The sequence below is a fragment of the Rhopalosiphum padi genome, chromosome 1 (genome assembly GCF_020882245.1).
Source record: "Rhopalosiphum padi isolate XX-2018 chromosome 1, ASM2088224v1, whole genome shotgun sequence".
NCBI lineage: Eukaryota > Metazoa > Arthropoda > Insecta > Hemiptera > Aphididae > Rhopalosiphum > Rhopalosiphum padi.
This window is the reverse complement of record NC_083597.1, coordinates 34,496,430-34,516,895: the sequence shown is the minus strand read 5'-3', so window position 1 is coordinate 34,516,895 and position 20,466 is coordinate 34,496,430. Positions and strand designations below refer to the sequence as shown.

Sequence of the window (20,466 nt, the reverse complement as noted above, 5' to 3'; positions counted from 1 at the left end):
TTTATTTTTTCATTATTTACCTATTTATATATATTATTGACATCTCTATAAAAATAATGTATTTAATAAACTATTATATGGTAATGATATTAAAAAATTATATTGTTGATGAATTAAGTTTGGACTGTAGATCTATTAAGAAATTTTACTTTTGGAACCCATGGTTTTTGGATTGACGGAGACAATATTGTAAGACACTGAAATTATCTGAAACAAAATTTTATTTGGTTATTGTGTTCAAATAGTACTTTTATACTCTGTCCAGCAAGAGAACCTACAAGAATTCTGCACACAATACCTCGCTAAAGTTGAACTGATCTCGATCAGACATCGATTCAAGTTTGGTTGAGTAGGAATGTTCAGAAGAACCAATTTTTGTCAGGCTGTGGCACGTTTTTTGTTGGTTATAGTATAATTATTAAGAACAACTGTGATCAATTTTGCTACCAGAAACTTAACTTAAAAACCATGATAAGAGCATATTTTTTTTTCATTAAAAGAAATGCCTTTAGACATAAAATAAACAAAAAAACACACTTCGTTGTAAAATCAATAAATTTTATTCACACTACAGCCTTCACCCAGAATCTAAACTTGAATATTTTATACATTTTTACTATAATGAACTTTTATTAAATAATTTGAAATTGTCATCAAAATTAGAACTTAAAATGGCAAATACTAGTAAAAAAAAAACATGTCTATATATTTTAAATATTTTTAATTTACTATTTTTTTAATATTTAGGAAAACGACTTAAATGCAAAAATATGTGATAATGTATTTTCAATATTTTTTATCTTCTGTAAGAAACACTTAACGTTAAACCTTTTTGTAATTAATTTTCAAGGTTTTTAATTGCTAATATGTTTGATCATATATAAATTTAAAAAATGGTGGGCAAGTGGGTATCGCTCATAAATGGAAGTCGGTCACTTTAATGGATGTATTAAATTTGAATGCAATGACAGGTATCATTGTATACGAAAGACGATTCTGAACGGAGATGATTTGTCAGTCTAGGATAATAAGTAGGATATATTATATTATTACCTATATTTAAATTATAATATATCGTTATTTTACTCGATTTCGTAAAAAAATAAATTTCTTACGCTCATAATTTTTTTTCTATATTGACGCTGGAGTTTATTTTTACAGTTATTTGAAGAAAAAGTTATGGAGAACCTTGTATTGGGATTTTTAACCTTAGGTATAAATCACAAAAATGTTACGAATTTTAAATTTCAAAATTCCTTGCAAATTTTCACAATTTTGACATATTTCGTAAACATTTGAACTTTAAATACTTATCAATAAAAATTGTGATTAACGATTTTTTATTTTTTTTTTTATTTTACTATGATAAGTATAACTTACAATAAACCTTGCATTCAATTTTAAAGATTTTTTGGAAAGTCAAATATTTTATCGGCATTTCAAGAAAAAAAATCTAGAAAAATCGAAAATTTTGATGGTCTTTAAATAGTTTAAAAAAATTAATTTGTCAAAAATTGGTTATGCATAAAAATTCTTGTTTTTCCGTTACTTTTTTAGGGTTTTTCCTGACACATTTGAAAACTATTGGAAATCAAAGCTTTATTACTACTCCAAAACGTGATGACATACAAAATAAGAAAAACGCTTGCCAAGTCAAAGATCGGCATGTAAACTTTCTTGATTTTTAATTTTTAGAAATTTTTTAATTGTATGCAATATGCCAATATGATGTATAATGTATTTTATTTTCATTTTCATTTAGTGAGATAGATCTGTGAAACCAGAGAAAAAATTAGAACACCTTTTATTGGATATTTTTTTTATGTTTTTCAGCTTTATAGTTTTGTAGTGAGTTAACGATTGAAGATAAAGTTCTGGAAATCTTCACAGCACTTCTCCTAGCCAATATGAATCTAACAAGACTCCAAATAACAAAATCTGTTCTTCAGTTTCGGTAATCTACCACGCTAAATGAAAATCTAGCAAAAGTAACTACAATAATTACAGTAAAAACTCTTTATAACAAAACTCTTTACAACGTAAACATTACATAATAATGGTTGGTTTACTTTAAAACCTATTTGTCATTTCATTCTCTTTAACGTAAAATCAATCTCAATAATGAAACAATATTTTATGTTTCATAAGATAATTTACCTGTTATCGTATTATAAATTATAAAAGTTATAGGCAAAAATGCCGAAATTTACTATAACGATTACATTCTATCATTATCTACTTTTAATATCCCAGTAATACCGTTATTATCGATATCTAATATATTCATTTTATTATCTACGTAATTTCTAACAAAAATTTTGTTTTTTTTAAACCCTCTCTATAACGAAAACTGTCTTTAACGAAAGAAATCTCTTGGTCCCTTCATATTCGTTTTAAAGAGTTTTCACTGTATTTTTTTAACTGCGAAAACATTTTATATCTACTTGATAACCCCTTTTTAATGAGCTATCAACCAACTTTTTAACTATAATAGTTAAAAAATATAAATTTTGTGACTGTTCACTCCGATGTTTTGTACTTTTGTGGATTCAAATTGTTATACCGCTTGGGTGTGATATCGGATCTATCTCAATAATATTTTATGTTAAAGCTAGCGTAATTATCCACCTACTCATTACAAATGAGTTACATTTTTATCATTTTCCTATTTAATAAAAATTCTTGAAGTTTTAAAATTCCAGACTTTTTTCGTTTCAGATACCATACTTGATTAAAAATCAAGAAAGTAAAATTAATAAAACACACATCATTGTAAAATCAATACATTCATCACTGCGTTCAGAATCTAAAATAACAAAAATAACTTTAAACTTAAAAAATCATTTACTATCAATTTAATAATATCATAATTTTACAATTTTATGAAATGTTGTTTTTATTGATATTATCGTTTTAAAGTGAGTTATAGCCACTAGCCAGTGGTATAGTTACCACTGCAGGACTGCAGGAGCAACAGAGGCAGTTTTCTTAAAGCGCAAAATAACAAATTAAAATATAAAATAATATATCAATGTATGTGATACAAGTTCATGGGTGGATTGACATAAAATATATAAACGAAAAACAATCAAAAATATTTAAACATTTTTATTAAACATAAAAAAGTATCAAAAAATACAATATCATATTTTAAACACTTACCTAATAAATATACAAAAACAAATGATAATGGGTGAATTTAATTTTAAATAACTTAATATAACTTAATATTATCATTTATATCACAGAAATGCACTCCAGCCTATATACATTTGACATAAATTATCAACAGAAATGGCTTCTTCAATAAGTTTACGCGTTTGTCCTGCAACTGAAAGTGGCATGGAAGAATTCTTTAAATTGGCTCTTACATATCCCTGAAGACGCATTTCAATATTATTCAAATGTTCTTTAGCCTAAAAAATGACATATTTATTTAGTACCATTGAATAATATTTATTAAAATATTAAATACATGAATTATTATTATATATAAATAGGATTTAGATTAGGTTAAAAAAAAGTTGAAATATGATTCCTATATACTATAAAAAATATACAAATTTTTAATTAATTTATTTTATTAGTTAACAATAAAAAAAATTGTAAGGGTAGGTCTCAAAATTAAAATTACAGTAATAATTAAAAATTAAAACATATAGGTATATTTTTATCTGACAATTTAAAAAATATTTTAAGATATGCAAAAGGAACTAAATATTCCATAACCCCTTAAGGCCTAGAATATTCTAAAAAAAATAAAAAAAACAGCCCAGTGTTGAACAAATTATTTATATTTTTAATTTTTATAAACTGCATAATATGTTTATTAATGATATGCAAAAACCTAAAATATTACTTATAAGTTATAGCATTCGTTTTACAAGGTGCGGCAGAAAGAACTCCCTAGTTTGATAAGGTTATAGTTTGGGTTTGGGTGGAGGTACATTAGTGGTAATTACATCGATAGAAAGCCTTATCGATGCCATTTTTAGTATTCATCATGGCATGGTCGGGAGAGCATCGTGCGTTTGTTGTTGAGGAATTTATTAATAATCCTGGGCATATTGTGTCCTTGCGAGGTGACATTGGGTGGCCGCCACGTTTACCAGATTTGAACCCATGCGATTTTTTTCTCTGGGGATATCTTAAAGCCCAAGTGTACCAACATCGTCCACAAACTTTGGAAGCTCTGAAGGAGGTAATAACCCAGGAAATTGCTGCTATTACGTCCGAAATGACCCGTAGTCATAGAAAATTACCGTGAAAGACTCAATCAGAGTATCGAGAATGAGGGTCACCATTTAAGTGATATAATTTTTTAAAAAAAAATGAATATAAAATGGCATTATATGTACAATTTATAAATAATTTTTTTTTTTTGATATTTGACTTGGTGTGGTTTTTATTAGTTTCCTTTATCAGGGAGTTCTTTTTGCCGCACCCTGTATATCATGCAAAATTATAAAATTAATAGTAATTGTAAATATATTTACTTGATCATTTGCCATTTCAGAATTTTCATCAGCTTTAGTATCACGACCAGTCCACATGACTAAAGGATCATATAAAAATGGTTTAAGCACACTAACCAATTGTTCAGTATGAGATCGCATGACACGATTCGTTATTTCACAAGCACTTGATAACATTCCTTCGAGTCCTCCAGTTCCCATTGCATCTACCATATTATGAGTCATACGAAATGGTACTCGTTCTGGCCATTCAAATTTTTCACCCTATGATAATTAAAATTAAATTATAAACTATAAAAAATTAATAAAATATTATAAATGTGCTCTAGTTAGTAAAAAATATATATTTTGTGATATGTACTCGATTGAATAAGCAATTGAAATCAACATGAACCACACCACCATTAGTCGAATCTAATAAAATATTTTCACCGTGGCGATCACCAAGTCCCAGTATATAACCAACTATAGATATGACAGCTGTTGTTCTAGTAAATTCACTTCTAGCTATATACCTAAAATAAAAAAAAAACATTAATTAATTATAAATTTATAACATTTAAAATGAAGTTTTAATAAAATTGCTAACCACTCTCCAGGACTAGGAAATTCTTTAAGATACCAATTTCTAAAAATAGGTGGATGATTTGGTATTGCCTTATTTATAAAAACTGATCTTTTTTTTTCTAAAGAATCTTTTATATCTAAAATAATATTTATAAAATTAATCATGATACATTTTTCTACAATTAAATGTGGCTAAAAATATACTTACTGCAAACCAGTCCTTGTAAAGTACTTTTTGATACTTTAATTCCGATTGCTTCGTAGCAGTTTAAAATTACACTTCGCAAAGTAACTACATTTTGAACTAATTCAATTAGACCACAGTCGAGTATCATAGGTACCACACTCTGTAAATTATGAACAATTAAATATTTAAAAAGTTAGGTAAAATATACAAATTAATACAGATATTCATGGTTACATTCGAGATATGACAGTTTATCAGTTTTATAAAAAAAAATAAAAAAAAAAAATTTTTTTGTTAATATTTAACTATTACTTATAAAAAAATATATCTATAAATGTCTAGTTAGGACTTGTTATAGAACATAGTTTTTTTACCATGAATATGTTTTTCAAAATATTGTATAAATGCATTTAAGTATTTATATGAATATATTAATTATAGATTCTTATATAATATTACTTCAATAATATATACTATTCTTATTTCTTAATCATATTTCTAACTATCTGAAAGTAAGAAAACAACTAAATTCTTACATATGTTTTTATAAAAAGATTTCGATCTCTTGCTTCTGGGTCTCTTTTTAAATACATATTAACAATATTATTAAACTCCATTAACCTTGAATCAATTCTTATGTCATCCTATCAATATAACAATTAAAATAAAATATTAATAAATATTAAGTATTAATTAATTATATACTTTTATAAAATTATTTACTTTAGGTTTACACATCATTGGATATTCATTACCATCAGAACCCAAAATTATAATGCGTTTTGGTTTTTGAAGTGAACTATAAATATAAACCTCATCTTTGATTCCATGAATATATACAAGATCACTAAATATCAATATTACATCAAAATATCAAAAACTACTATATTAAAATGTGATATTAATTATTAATATCTTACTCTGGAAATGGATTATGTTTGGTATTACGGTTAGAATTGATGCGTGGTAATACCAAAGTGCGAAACTTTTGGGCAGGTACCATAATATTGCTAAAATAACCATTTGTCAGCAAACGTGGTAGATTTTTTGCAATTTTTTGTAGAGGAAATTTAACACCAACTGGAGCATTTTGAGGACTTGTGTTACACAACTCTGATAAATTTTCAAATAATTCCATAAATTGGAACAATAAAGTTTTAACTTTAACTAATTTTGAATGTTTGAGAATGGAATTGAATCTACTCACTCTCACAGTAAATGGTGACTAAAACACAATTTGTAAATACATAAACATATATTCTTTAAAAAATGAAAAATTAATTCTAATAAAATATCAACAACTAATACTTTATGTAAAGTCATCAGCATCCATAATGAATGATTAGGATAGTCTAGTATGCACTTGACTATGATATCAGTCAAAGTTTTAAAACATTCTTCTAATGGATGACATATTCTAGATGTAATTTGAGAAAAAGCAGTGAGGAACATAAATGTTGGCAATCTTAACATAAATCCTTCTAAAATTGTTTTTTAAATAACATAAATTAATAAAATAAAAATCTTTTAATTATTACTCACTTACCTATGAGTTTAGTCATCTTTATAAATGTTCTTTTTCGTTCAACCAAATACAGTGACGTTTTATTATTTTTTTTTTTTAAATCACGATTAAAGTCACTTCCAAAATCCAACCAAACACTCAACATTTTGGGCATTGACTGATATATATACTCACAGCCATATTGTAATGACAAGCCATAACAATGAATTATATTGTTTATTAAGTTCCTTAAACATTTTTAGTTAGTATTTATTAATATGTTTTTTAGTAGATTATTATTAAATAAAAGTATAGAAAAATTAAATACTTACAATCCTTTTGTATAATAGATAGCAGGAGTCATAGTGTTGAGAATACGATCTTGATAATGTGCCAACCTCACAAGACTTTTTTCCCACATTCCAAACATTTCATACGCATTTTCAATATTTAATAAATTAGACTCCAAATCCACGTTTACAGTTTTGTCATTATACTTAGATAACAATAATAAAGCCTAGAAATTAAAATTAATACTTTTGATAAATATTAGTATGATTATCAATGGGAAGAAATTAGTGCAAATTGTATTTTTTTTTTTGTCTTAAATATTCTCAACCAAATATAATTTGTTTGTTCCCAAAAATAATATTTTCACAGTTAATTTGTTTAATATAAAGGAAAAAGATAAACTGAATTTACAATTCAATGTTAGTAATATACATTTTAACATTCTTAAGTTTTTATAATGGTGAGACATTCTAGAGATAATTTTAGATATGAAATACCCAAACCTTTAAATTATTTAAGTGTATAATCAATTCACATTTAGAAGCGACCCAGTCAGCGACTAGTTTATGAAGACACACTCATGCGCAGAAGACTGGGTCGCTTCTAAACGTAAATTGACTATAGGTAAATGATAAATTAATAAAATATTGTACATACAGAGGCACATGTTTTTCGTTCTTCTATTTTTTCATCGCATGGTAGAGTTTTAATTATGTCCATATTTGGAAAAAGCATATTAATCCCTTTTTTTAAAGTTGCAATTGCTTGTCCTTGATCAGATTTTTTCCATAACAACTTAGCTTTCTCAATAAAAAGTTCTGTAGGTTTATATTTTTCAGCAGCTAATATATTTGAATATGCTTGTTGAAAATTTAGTGATCTAAAAATAATTATGTAATATTTATCTTATTATTAATTCTCATTGTTGTTAATGTAATCTTAAAATAATTGACATGAGAAGTCCTTGCACCAATTCATTCTCAGGTGTACAAGCAGAATGTTTGGGATTTGGTAATTGGTGATTCTGGTTACTGATTTTTAAATGAACTCTTTTGAAGGGTTTTTTTTTTTGTAGAATTAAATTATATAAATGCATGAATGAAAAGCTCTTAGTGGAGTAATTGCATGGCATAATTATGCAGTTTTATTGTTATAAATTATATGCTTTGCTTAAAATGAAAAATAGGAATCTAGGGACTCACCAGTGGCGAAGCATCATAGGAGACAATGAGACAATGTCTACCCACTAAGAAATTAGAACACAGGACAAAAAATTTTGTTTTATAAAGTATTTACAAATTTTAACGTCATTTATATTATAAAAATGATATATGTTTTAATATTTGTTAAAATTGGTTTTTCGTTGTACAGTTATAGTCTTTGAGAATTATTAAAATAGATATTAGATGCACGCGATACGGCCGTGTGGGTCATTCCAAATATTATATTATATCAAAGAGACATTACGATGCAACATCTCCCAATTATGGGCGTGCGGGTACAGAGGGGATTTTAATGAAAGTGGGATTTACTATCTTCGCTATGAGACAAGTCTCGCTATTCGGATTTCCTCAATTATCGACATTGCCATCGCGTTGTCATGCCATTGTCCTCTGTAAATCGCTATTACTGATAGCTGATAGGTACCTACGTCATTCTTAACATTGTTGTTTTTATATTATAGTTTGTCCTCATGGCTGATGAATTAATTTATGTCATTTTGAACAAAGGAATTATTAATTACTCATACGAAAAAAATGTATTATCGAATAGGTAAAATAAAAAAGGAGGAATCCAAGCGTATTAGTGTCATTTTATTCAATGTCTCCCCAACTAAAAACTTAAGCTTCGCCACTGGGACTCACCACTTACATGAAGTATTTGTGTTTAGGTATAAATCAAAGTAATTTGTTTGTATGAAACATTTGTGACTTGGACTAATTTTAAACTTAAAATATTTATTATAAGTATAAACTATAAAGTTACATTAAGTTAATTAATGTAATAATTATTGGTTAAATCTTAATTAACATACTTTCTTGCAACTTTAACACTTTTTAGCCAGCTTATACCAATTTGATGATTGATAATAGGCTTTAAATCGTCTGTAACTAAATGTTGAGCAGCAGTTAATACAACTCTACGCATACATAAAACTTGTTGTAAAACATATGCTTGAGGTTGTAAACACTGTAATCGTTCATCCATTTCATTAGTAATCAATTCTTTTAATTTAGTCTTAGTGGAAGTATCACCATCAACTATTTTGAATATAGTATCAAATATTTGTTCCATTTCATTCAGAATGTGCAATCTAAGACCAATAAAAAATGAAACATAATAACTAAATATATTTTATAAAAACATACTTAACAATAAACGGATATGCTTCTTTGTATCCGGCAGATCCAACCATTGACATATACAAAGATTCTGTGACCAGATTTGTTATGGAAGAAATTTCTTCATGTACACTGTTCTTATCTTTATGTAAAAAATATACTAAGGCTTGACCGATACAAACACCCCAACTTTCACTAGCATTTAATGGTTTTTCAGTCAATAGTTCTTTTAATTTATCAAACATCATAAGACTCCATGTTGCTTCAGCTTTCTCACCAAATAATGTGTTTTGACAATCTGATCTTAAATTTTATTTCAGTGGTTTTAAAAGCATGAACGATGAAATATAAAAATATTGAGAAATTAATACATTACTTGATGTTTGTTAAGCCTTCAGCTATTTTTAATGCAGTAAATGGTTGATCAATACCTAGATAGCATTTAACCATACCTTTATGAAATTCTAAACTAGGATCCGAGTACATTTGTGCTAATTTTTCGTAGCATGCAGCTGCATCCTAAAATAAAGTAAGTTATTTATAAAATAATATATGTTAAATAACCAGGGAACAATACTTTTTAGAGCAACAATTTTATACAATACTAAAATATATAGGCTGCAATGTTTATATGTATGACTGAAATCTGATTAGCTAAAATTACAATATTAAATGAAAAATTTAAATCCATAATTATAGATTTGTACTAAAAAAAAAGTGGGCAAGTGGGTATCGCTCTGCTGTATAGTAGAGATGGAGAGTAGGTCACTATAATGGATGTGTTAAATTTGAATGGAATGATAGGTATCATTGTATACAAAAAACAATTCTGAACAGAGATGATTTGTCAGTCTAGGATAATTAGTAGGATATATTATATTATTACCTATATTTAAATTGTAATATATCATTATTTTACGCGATTTCGTAAAAAATTAAATTTCATACACTCATAAAATGTTTTCTATATTGACGCTGGAATTTTTTTTTTACAGTTACTTGTAGGAAAACATATGGATAACCTTGTATTGGATTTTTGAACCTTAAGTATAAATCACAAAAATTTTATGAATTTTCAACTTCAAAATTCCTTAGAAATTTTCTCAATTTTGATATATTTCGTAAACATTTTAACTTTAAATAGTTATAAACAAAAATTGTGACTAACGATTTTTGATTTTTTTTTACTACGATAGGTACAACTTTTAATAAACCTTGTATTAAATTTTAAAGATTTTTTGGATAGCCAAATTTTTTTTATTGGCATTTTAAGAAAAAAAACTTAGAAAAGTCGAAAATTTAAATTGTCTATAAATAGTTTAAAAAAGGTCAAAATATTTTGAAAATTTAATCGCAAATAGATAACCATAATATAAACATTTGGTGAAAATTTCAAGTATTTACAATGATTCGTTTTTGAGTTAAAGCAAAATCAAAAAATCGATTTTATCAAAAAGTGGTTATGCGTAAAAATTCCCATTTTTCCGTTATTTTTTTCAGGGTTTTTCCTGACGCTTTTGAAAACTATTGGAAATTATTACTTTTGACCCCCCCCCCCCCCCAAAAAAAAGTACCAACTAGATGAATTTTGCTTTTCAAGAAGGGGCTGAATTCAAAATTCAAAGCTTTATTTCTTCTCCAAATCGTGATGATAGACACAAAAATAAAAAAAAACACACATCATTGTAAAATCAATACATTCATCACTCCGTTCAGAATTTAAATTTAAAAAAAAACTATAAGTTTCTATAACTATACTAAATAGCAGTATGAATATTGATATATTTTAATTGATAAATTATGTTCAATATTATTTATTTAAAATATGGATTTTACTTGTAATTGCCCATTAACTTCATGTAAAAGTATCATTTCTTGAGGAGATGGATCATTGTTATGAACAGCAATAATACCTTTGAGACTATCAGCATCATTTAGTTTAGAATAAATTTGCTGAATAAAATATAAAAATAATTAAGAATAATTAGACAATATTATCAAATTGAATCATACAGAAAGAGTTGGTAGATGATCTTGAAGTTTGTCTTTATTTTCATGAATGTAATCTTCGAGATACAAAAGTGCTCTAGCATATTCATCATACTCCAGTGATTTTTCAGCCAATTTTAATTTACAAAATCTTGTTAAAAATCCTAAAAATAGGTTAAAAATAAGTTAAAAATTAAAATTAAAAAAATAGGTTCTGAATTATAATTTTAAAATTTTAAATAACAATATTACTCATAACTGGTTCATGGATATTATTCTTTGATGCTTTTTGTTCTCGAGTCCATTTAAATAAAAAATCAAATAATGTGAATGCTGTTTTAACATACATTACACGAGTAGTGGTTTCATTTTGTTGTTCTGAAGAATTGGTAATTTCATATTCCATAGCAATTTGCCTACCAGCTATGATGTCATTAATAGTTTCTGGGATATTTGTATTATTAGTTGTTGTATCATCTACATCACTACTAATAACAGCTAGAAGTTCTTCATACATTAAATTGCCATCTTCAGCATTTGTACTTAAAATTGTATACACTTCATTTTTTTATTTTTAAACAGGAACAAATAAAGTTATTATTAATTAAATAATTATAATATTAAAATAAATTATAATATAACTTACATAAAACATATGGTAAAAATAATAGCATTGCTTCATTATCTGATCGTATGCTTGATTTACAATAGACAAAAATGTTTTTAGCATATTCATCATTAATTAAAGGAACAAGGCGATTAACCCAATTAAAAGCCCACATGTTTAATGTACCACTTTTTCCAGATCTAATAAATTATTTTAAATATACTTATCATTTAATAGATTTGTAAAAAAAATTAATTAACAATAATTGAATACCCAAATATTGGATGAGGCATTCCTGTTTGGTATTGTTCTGTTTCTAGAGTGTAGCGAGATGAAGAAAGTGGATCAATAATCTCATGCAATGTGCTTGGAATAGATGACCAGATTTCTGAGTCTTTTTTCACATTATAAACTTGTAAAATTTTCTAAAAACGATAATAAATAAGTTATTATTTATGCTTTTATTTATATGAACATAAAGTAATACTTGTATTGCAACTGCAAAAGAATCCATATATCGAGAATTTCTAGCAGACTGTAAACCTTGTCCTAAAATGGTTATTGCACGTATGGCAAAGTCATTACTTTTTATATCTAGTGGAAACTCTTTATTTCGTCCTAAAATTTTTTAATAGTAATAGTTGAGTTTTTTTAAATAAACCATTTATACATTTAATAATTGGTACTAAATTTTTTCACATGGATTTTTATTTTTAATTAAACACAAATTATGATCTATTGAATAGTATAATTTTAAGTTGAATAATTAAATTGTAATTAGGTAAAAATATCATACGTTATATAAAAAACAACAATTTTTATCAATCAATATTAAAAGGTAATTCTAATATTTAAGTGAACATAATATACATTATAATTATTTATAATGTATAAATTATTAGTAAAATATCTTTTCTAAAAATATTGTCTAACTAAGCACTATAAATACCTTCTTTAATGATATTGTTTGGCAAATAACTGGGATCTAATGCTCCAATTTTTCCTAAACATTCACTGCTAGCAAGTCTCACTCTTTTATCATGATGTCGTAAATTTTCAGTTAAAACCTCTAATAACTAATCAAACCAAATATATGTTAAATAAATTTAAATGTTTATTATGTAATATATTATATGATTTTACCTCAATAATTACTGAATTAACATTATCACTGGACAATATCAGTTTAGTTACTTCAGACTGCTGAACTGAAAGTTCTGAATGTAGCCGTTTTAAACCATGAAGTTTAACTTCCAATGTTGTATGAGCCACAATGTCCAATAACCATATTAATAACTTATTCAGTGGTTGTTTGCTAAAAGTATTTAATTCAACATAATCAATTAACTGATTTTTTGGTTTGGTAATAAAATTATTAGAAAAAAAAAACAACATACAATACATTTTTTGTATATTTTTGAACTATATTGAAGACTATAGGATTGGCTGGATGTGGATCTAAGAAATATAATTCAGCTATATGATTTTCTAGATATTTTTCATTATCTTTAACCATAAAATGAAACATATTAGCGACTTTGTTCGGATAAACATCTAATAGTGGTACAAGAGACACAAATATGGAGCTTAACATAGGTCCCAACGCATCCATATTAACACTAGAAAAAAATATAATAATTTAATATTCAACTAAGTATACAATTATGTGATGAACAACATACCAATGAATAAATGAATCCCAGGCTTTTAATCCTAGGTATACAAAAGCCCTATTTTTTAACGATATGGCTGTTCGTAGCATGGCCAATATTTTAAACCTTGCTGGTGTCACAAAACGACTACCCATTAGTTTGAAAATATCTCCTAATGATAATAAAATATTTTCCTTAATAGAGTCTGATGAGTTTTTTACTAATCTAGATTCTAAAATCATTAGAAGGCCCAAAAATCTTGGAGATAAAAAATCAGCCTGAAAATATAAATTTAAGTCACAACTTTTACTAAAATATTATGACAGTATACAAAGTCCACCATTAGTTAGAAACTTAGAAACTATAAGTAGGACTCAACATATTAAATGAGATAATCTGAAATATTATACCTAAGTTGGGAAAATATTCAAAATTAAACCATTATTTTATAAATTAACATTTATGTGATAATATTATTATATACATTTATCAACTTTTCGAGTTGTGAAATTTAACAAAATAACATTTATGTATTTAGCCACTTCGGCTTAGTATTCTTTTCTATTTTTATAAACAGTAATTTAGAGTAATATTTTGGTTAAAAAATATTTAAATTGAATAGAACATTTTGTGTCAAAACCATACTTACAAAATTAACAATTGAAGAATCATTTTTTACATTAAATAGAACATCAAATGTTTGTATTATTTTAATAGCTTCAGTAGCTCGATCATGTTTTGAATGGAAATGTGTAAGTATCTCAGCTATTATTGGCTTTAAAAATAAAATGATTTAATATGTTTAAATATTACCTTTAAAACATAATTTTCCTTACAGTAAATGAAAGTCTGACCAAATGCACTAAAGGAGTGCTTGTTATTTCTTCTAAAAGTAAACAGCCTTGTTTACGAACGTCTATATCTTCAGAAAGCAATAGATGAGAAAAACAGTACTAGCAATATGAAGAAAACATTATTTTAATACAAGAATATAATATTGTACAAATGTAATGCTTACTTTAAATGATTCTTTAACCAAAGTACTTTCAGTTTTTTGTGATATTGAAGCAATTTCACTTAATATTTTCCTTGTTCCTGGCTTTTTAATACACCAAGGAAAAATATATTTGATAATTTGCTTTATTGCATACATATCTCTATGTGTGAAACCTAATTTGTTATAAGTTTTTTTTACATCAATATTGGGATGGTAAGCATGATAACATGCAACTAAATTATTAGCAATATATTGCATTAATTCAGTTTCATATCTATCAAATATTACTAAAAATTTGGTTTTATGAGCTGCAGCAATTTCAGTCATATAAAATTTTGCAACACTTCCATAAGAAGAGTTAGGATGAATTAAAAATAAAAACATGAATTCCATTGATGGAAGTATAGTAGAATCTATTGGTACACTGAAAATAAAAATGTATACAATTGTTGTAAATATTGTTAATTTGAAAAAATATATTCATATTAATAAAATGATCATATATTTATAATTCCCACTTATTGATTGACCAATCAATGATTACGCATGGTATAAATTAAATAAAACAATCATTATACCATATGAAGTAACATGAAGCTAATCTAGTTTCTTACTAATAGATACATAACAGTATAGTTTTAATATAATGTCTATGCATAAAAAACTTACCATCCAATATTGAAAATAGTTTCCAAACAAGTATATTGTAGCTCATTATTTCCAACTTTCAGACTAGTATTTACAGCTGAACAAAGAATATTTAATGTTTGATAAAAAACTGATTCGATTATTTCAATATTTCCTGATGAATCTTTTTCAAAAATAATAGAATTTAAAATTTTTGAGCTCTGAATGCGCACTTCTTCGTCTTTGTCATTAATCAACATTAACATGTGTTTTCTAAAAGAAATATCTGGATAAAAATGATTTATTATCATTGGTATGTTTTTAATGACTTCACATCTGATGACTGTATTCAAATTGTTTACAAATGATAAAAGTAATATTTTCCAAAATTCATTTAATATATTTTTATAAGTATCGTCTATTGAACATATTTGTAAATTTGGCTGAATTTTAATTCGATCACAATCAATACAAAATAATTCTTCTTGACAAGAAATTTGATTATATTGAATTATTGTTCTACCATACATAGAGCACACGAGAATTCTTAAATTTTTAACAAACACAATATTTGTGGTCTCATCAAAATCTTTAATTATTTCAAATAAAATAGAAATATCTTGATTTTTTTCTTTATGAAATAAAAATGGTAAATTTAGAATTGATATTTCACGTATATTATTATCTCTAAGTGATGTTATAACAATATTTTGTCTCCAATCGTACAGCATATTAATTTGTATATGACTAATATAAGTAAGACACTTTTTCATTATTCGTTTATCGTCTGAAAATAAATATTAAATTACCCAATTTCATTCTTAAAAATATTAAAATTTTTATTACACTAAATTACTTACTCAGTAAAGCAGAATATTTGCTTACAATAGCATTTAAATGTTTGTAAAATGACAAATTTCTAAATATGCTGTTAGAAATACTCATCCATGGCAAAGAAAGAATAGCAATTAATGTTTTAGCATCATTAGTTAAAAATGAAGAAAACTCTTTTATACTAACTAGACTACCACATGTAGATACTAAAGTTTCTATAGTGAAACGATCATCATGATTTAAAACATAGTCCATCATTTTAATTAACAATTTATTAGTATTAATGTTTTGTAAAAATTGATAACTTTCATTTTTAAAAGTCATGTCTAAATGATGAGCAAGACATGTAGCAGTATTTATAATTTGAAACTCTTTTGCAGTAAGAATTTCAGTAGATGATTGTAAAGTTTGGTTTAGGATTTTCAAAAATTGAAACCATATTGAGCTTGGTATTGCCATATTGATAGAATTATTCCTAAAATTATATTTTACACAAAAATAAATTTAAAAAAAAAACTTAAGTTGAAAAAAAAAATAAAAAGGTTGAATAGTAGGTATTAACATTGATTACAAACTAATATTATTTAGTCAATGATATTTTGTATACAATTTAACTAACCTTTCATCACCAAAAAAGTTAACATCATCTTTTTTATTTTTAATCATTTGTTTATTGTTTTTTAACTCTTGTAGAATGAAATATTCAAACAACACATTCAGTCCCTGAAAAAATATATTTAAGCTTTAATATTTTTAACTAGTAAATTATAAATTTTTAGGTCGAAAGAAAAAAATCTAAAAATAATTTTCAACAAAATGTTATTATCAATTGAGAAATTATCACAAACCTTATTATGTACAACTATTAATCTGTATCTATAATAATTAATAATAAACAAACTTGAAAACAAACATCATCTTTGTAGTATATTTGTGATAAAACAATATACCTTGGTAATGTGTGATCTAATAAAAAAATAGTTTGTTTTTAAATTTGAAGGGGGACTTCAACCCCAAAGCAATCCCCATAGGTTTCCCACTGATAAGTCATACTAAATACCAACTTTTAAAACTATAATTTTAATATTATTCAATGGAGAATAAGATTACCAGTTTGATGCATAATAAAAATTTAAAAGGAAATATTACTTTGTATACTGTATAAGTAAAATACACATTATAACCAAACGATATATAATGAGAAGGTAATAAGATGTAACATTGTAACTATTATTGGTAGCCTGCACGAATGCAAAATCTAACAAATGTTTATCACCAAAAAAAGGTTGGAATTGGATATCACTGTTTTATACATTTAAATTAATTATTATTATTTATTTATTAACAAATATATATAATGTATAATGGGTTTCACTAAACTAGCTAGTATGGGGCCCCTGAAAGGAGTAAATTTATAAAAATGTACATATTATGCATTATTTTATGAAATGCTCATTTTTTTATGGATTTTTTATGATAATTATTACCTAAATTAATTAAATAAATATGTAAATTTATAATTAATATAATTCTTCTAAACATAAAAAAAATAATAAATTTAAATAAAAAATAATAATGCTAAATCTAATTAATACTTACTGGTGAAGATGAATTTATTAATTGACACATAGGTAACTTATCGGTTATAATACTAGGATTAATAATTTCATCATCAAGTAATCCTTTAATCACTTTACACATTGCTCCAGCCAGTTTTTTTGTGACTAAAAATAAATTTAATTGAAATAAATTAAGTACGACATTTTGTAAAATGCATTTCTTACAAAGAATATAATTTATTTAAACAATATAATATTATAGCTGAAATGCTAAAAATACATAGCAATTAGAAAAAATTGAATAGAATTTCTTTTCAAGTCGTTAGAATATGGACAAAATCAATTTTGCAAGATATTATAATAACTTTTTTTAAATTTAAAGTAAAATAAAAGATAGATATATATTGGGTGGCCAATTTAATTAAAACATTCATTGTTTCAAAAACTATTAACATTTTTGAAAATATACTTTTATATTATTTAAAATTGTTAAAACAATTATTAACAATTTTTAATATTTTTTAAATGTTTACTTTATATAATAACATACATTTTAAATTTCTTATTTTAAAGTATAATATTTTTGTTAAATACTTTGATGTATAAAAATAAAATTTTGGATGAGTAATTAATGAGTGATAAGTATTTATAGTTTAAATCAGCTAAGTGGAGTGATATAAGCATATCTTACAAAGTTGTATTCCACTTTTGCTCATAGAAAACAAGTTATAACTCATAAACTACTCATCCAAAATTCAATTTATACATTGAAGCACTTCAAAAAATATTGTTTTAGAATAAGGAATCTATAATGTATGTTGTCATTCAAGATAGTATAATTTTTTCTAAAAATGTAGTTTTGTAACGACTTAAAATTATATAAATAATATATTTTCAAAAAGATTAGTGTCTTCTGTAATAATGAGTGTCTTACGTTAAATTAATCACTCCATATTTATAATAAATAACAAATAAATTATAAATACCTTTAATTTTATCAGAAAGTAGTAATTTTGAAACTAAATCTATTATTGCCATATGTATAATTACAACACGAATTGATCCTGCTTTACATATAATATTAAAGATGTTACTTAAAATTTTTTGAATCTCATAAGATTGTTCTGTTGAATTATATTTCAAACAAACTTTTTCAATAGTATCAAACAGCATTTTATAAATGTTTTCGAGTATCTAAAATAATATAATATGTGTGTGAGCAAACAATTTATAAATTATAAATATAGGTACTTAGTTTTTCAAAAATAATAGTGTTTCTTACATCAAAATAATTTTTATATAATGTTGATGCTAGCATGTGCAAAATTAAATGGAGTCCGGTTTTTGTAACTTCTATTGAATTTGAATTGTGTATAGCTAATGTGACAGATTGCCAGAATTTTACAGTAGTATTTTTTTTTATATAGTTTATAGAAAATACACTACTAGAAAATAATTGAAATAGTTTTGATAACAAATAAACATAACTTTCACGGTCGTTAATAGAAATGTGGATAGGAGTAAAATCAATCACAGATAACTGAGTTCGAAAATTCTTTTCAGGATTACACCATGTAATGATAATTGGCCACGAATCTTTAACAACAGTTTCAGCCATTTCTAAATAAAAAAACACAACAATTAAATAAGTTTAAGGAAATAATACAATTGTATATTGTTTATTTTACTTGTTATAAATTTAGAATAATCATTAATAGCACAATCATAAATATACGTGTTTTGGCAAGAAAGTACTTCCAATAAACATGTTTGGCTATGAGTTGAATTACTATGTAATGGAGAGAATCCTTTTTGACTTAGAATTTTTACTAATTGACCAATGATCCAGATGGTAAATTCTGAAAAAAATTGATTAAATTAAATTAAAATTAACATATAGGTACATTCTAATATTAAATTGACTTATCTTAAAGTAAATCAAATATTAAAGAATTGTATGTTATTGTATCTTAAAAATAATTTAAATTTTCAATAAAAATTTTTTTTATATTTATTAACATTGTTCTTATTCAATATAGATTTTAAATAAAATCCTTAAACATATTTATGGATTAATAATAATATATTTTAAAATATATAAACCTTTATAGTAATCAACACTGAATGCATTGCTTTTGATGCTAACAAACGGACTAAAAACTCCTTCTTGTTCTCCCATCTTACTTAAAACTTCACGCATAATTTTAGCATGCTCTTCTAATGACTCGGCTTCTTCGTCCATTATAAATGTAAACATACTTTTAAATTTTCTCCAGAGATCAAATGGGAACTTTTGTTCAGCTATAGCTACATCCACTTCCATTTGTTCCATAGTTGTTTCTAAAAATACAAACAAAATTTTAGATTGAATCATATGAGAAAATATTATTTATACATGAGGATAAAATTGAATGACATAAACATACTTTAATTTTTAACGCTTTAGAAAACAAAAACTATCTATTTCAAAATTACCCCATTAAATGAATAGTGTCACAATATTAAGTTTATATTACGGTAAGTATACTTTATGATTAAAACATTTTTTCGTAAATTATTGGTTATTTATAAATCATTTGCACTAATGCACTGCACAAAAATTTAACAGGGTATTAAGGGTATTATAATCTATGAACCACAGAGGCACAGAATAAATAATTTATGAACTATGAAGTACACTGCTTATCATTTAAAATGATAAACTTGTAAGAAGTCCCACGAAATCAAATCCCGCCAAAACTTATTGTTATCTACGTCTGTGTTTCTCCAGAATGATAACATAATATCACACAGATGTTACCGGGTAGTATAAGTTTTTGAAATTGAAAATTGATA

General features: G+C 25.1%; 1 protein-coding gene across 3 annotated transcripts; it reads right to left on the bottom strand.

Moving 5' to 3' along the window:
- Window positions 1–3,093: 3,093 nt before the first annotated feature.
- LOC132918598 (serine/threonine-protein kinase ATR-like) lies at window positions 3,094–20,300 on the bottom strand. Of its 3 annotated transcripts, none has more exons than XM_060979931.1 (37): window positions 20,058–20,300; window positions 19,735–19,971; window positions 19,320–19,490; window positions 18,914–19,251; window positions 18,618–18,825; window positions 17,672–17,796; window positions 16,692–16,795; window positions 16,099–16,547; window positions 15,281–16,025; window positions 14,633–15,035; window positions 14,451–14,567; window positions 14,264–14,389; window positions 13,645–13,892; window positions 13,360–13,581; window positions 13,106–13,277; window positions 12,912–13,038; window positions 12,450–12,580; window positions 12,236–12,387; window positions 12,002–12,162; window positions 11,608–11,913; window positions 11,380–11,519; window positions 11,203–11,319; window positions 9,743–9,885; window positions 9,394–9,669; window positions 9,060–9,338; window positions 7,682–7,904; window positions 7,066–7,250; window positions 6,776–6,981; window positions 6,538–6,710; window positions 6,150–6,454; window positions 5,953–6,076; window positions 5,766–5,873; window positions 5,251–5,389; window positions 5,065–5,179; window positions 4,837–4,990; window positions 4,497–4,739; window positions 3,094–3,416 (listed from the first exon to the last, which is right to left on the bottom strand). In XM_060979931.1, the coding sequence occupies exons 2-37, from the start codon at window positions 19,961–19,963 to the stop codon at window positions 3,243–3,245; spliced, it is 7,638 nt and encodes a 2,545-aa protein (XP_060835914.1). In that variant the 5' UTR covers window positions 19,964–19,971; window positions 20,058–20,300; the 3' UTR covers window positions 3,094–3,242. The 3 variants fall into 3 exon arrangements, with proteins under 3 accessions (XP_060835914.1, XP_060835915.1, XP_060835917.1); XM_060979932.1 differs by having other exon boundaries at window positions 20,107–20,300; XM_060979934.1 differs by lacking the exon at window positions 16,099–16,547 and having other exon boundaries at window positions 15,281–15,511.
- Between the last annotated feature and the right edge of the window lie 166 nt (window positions 20,301–20,466).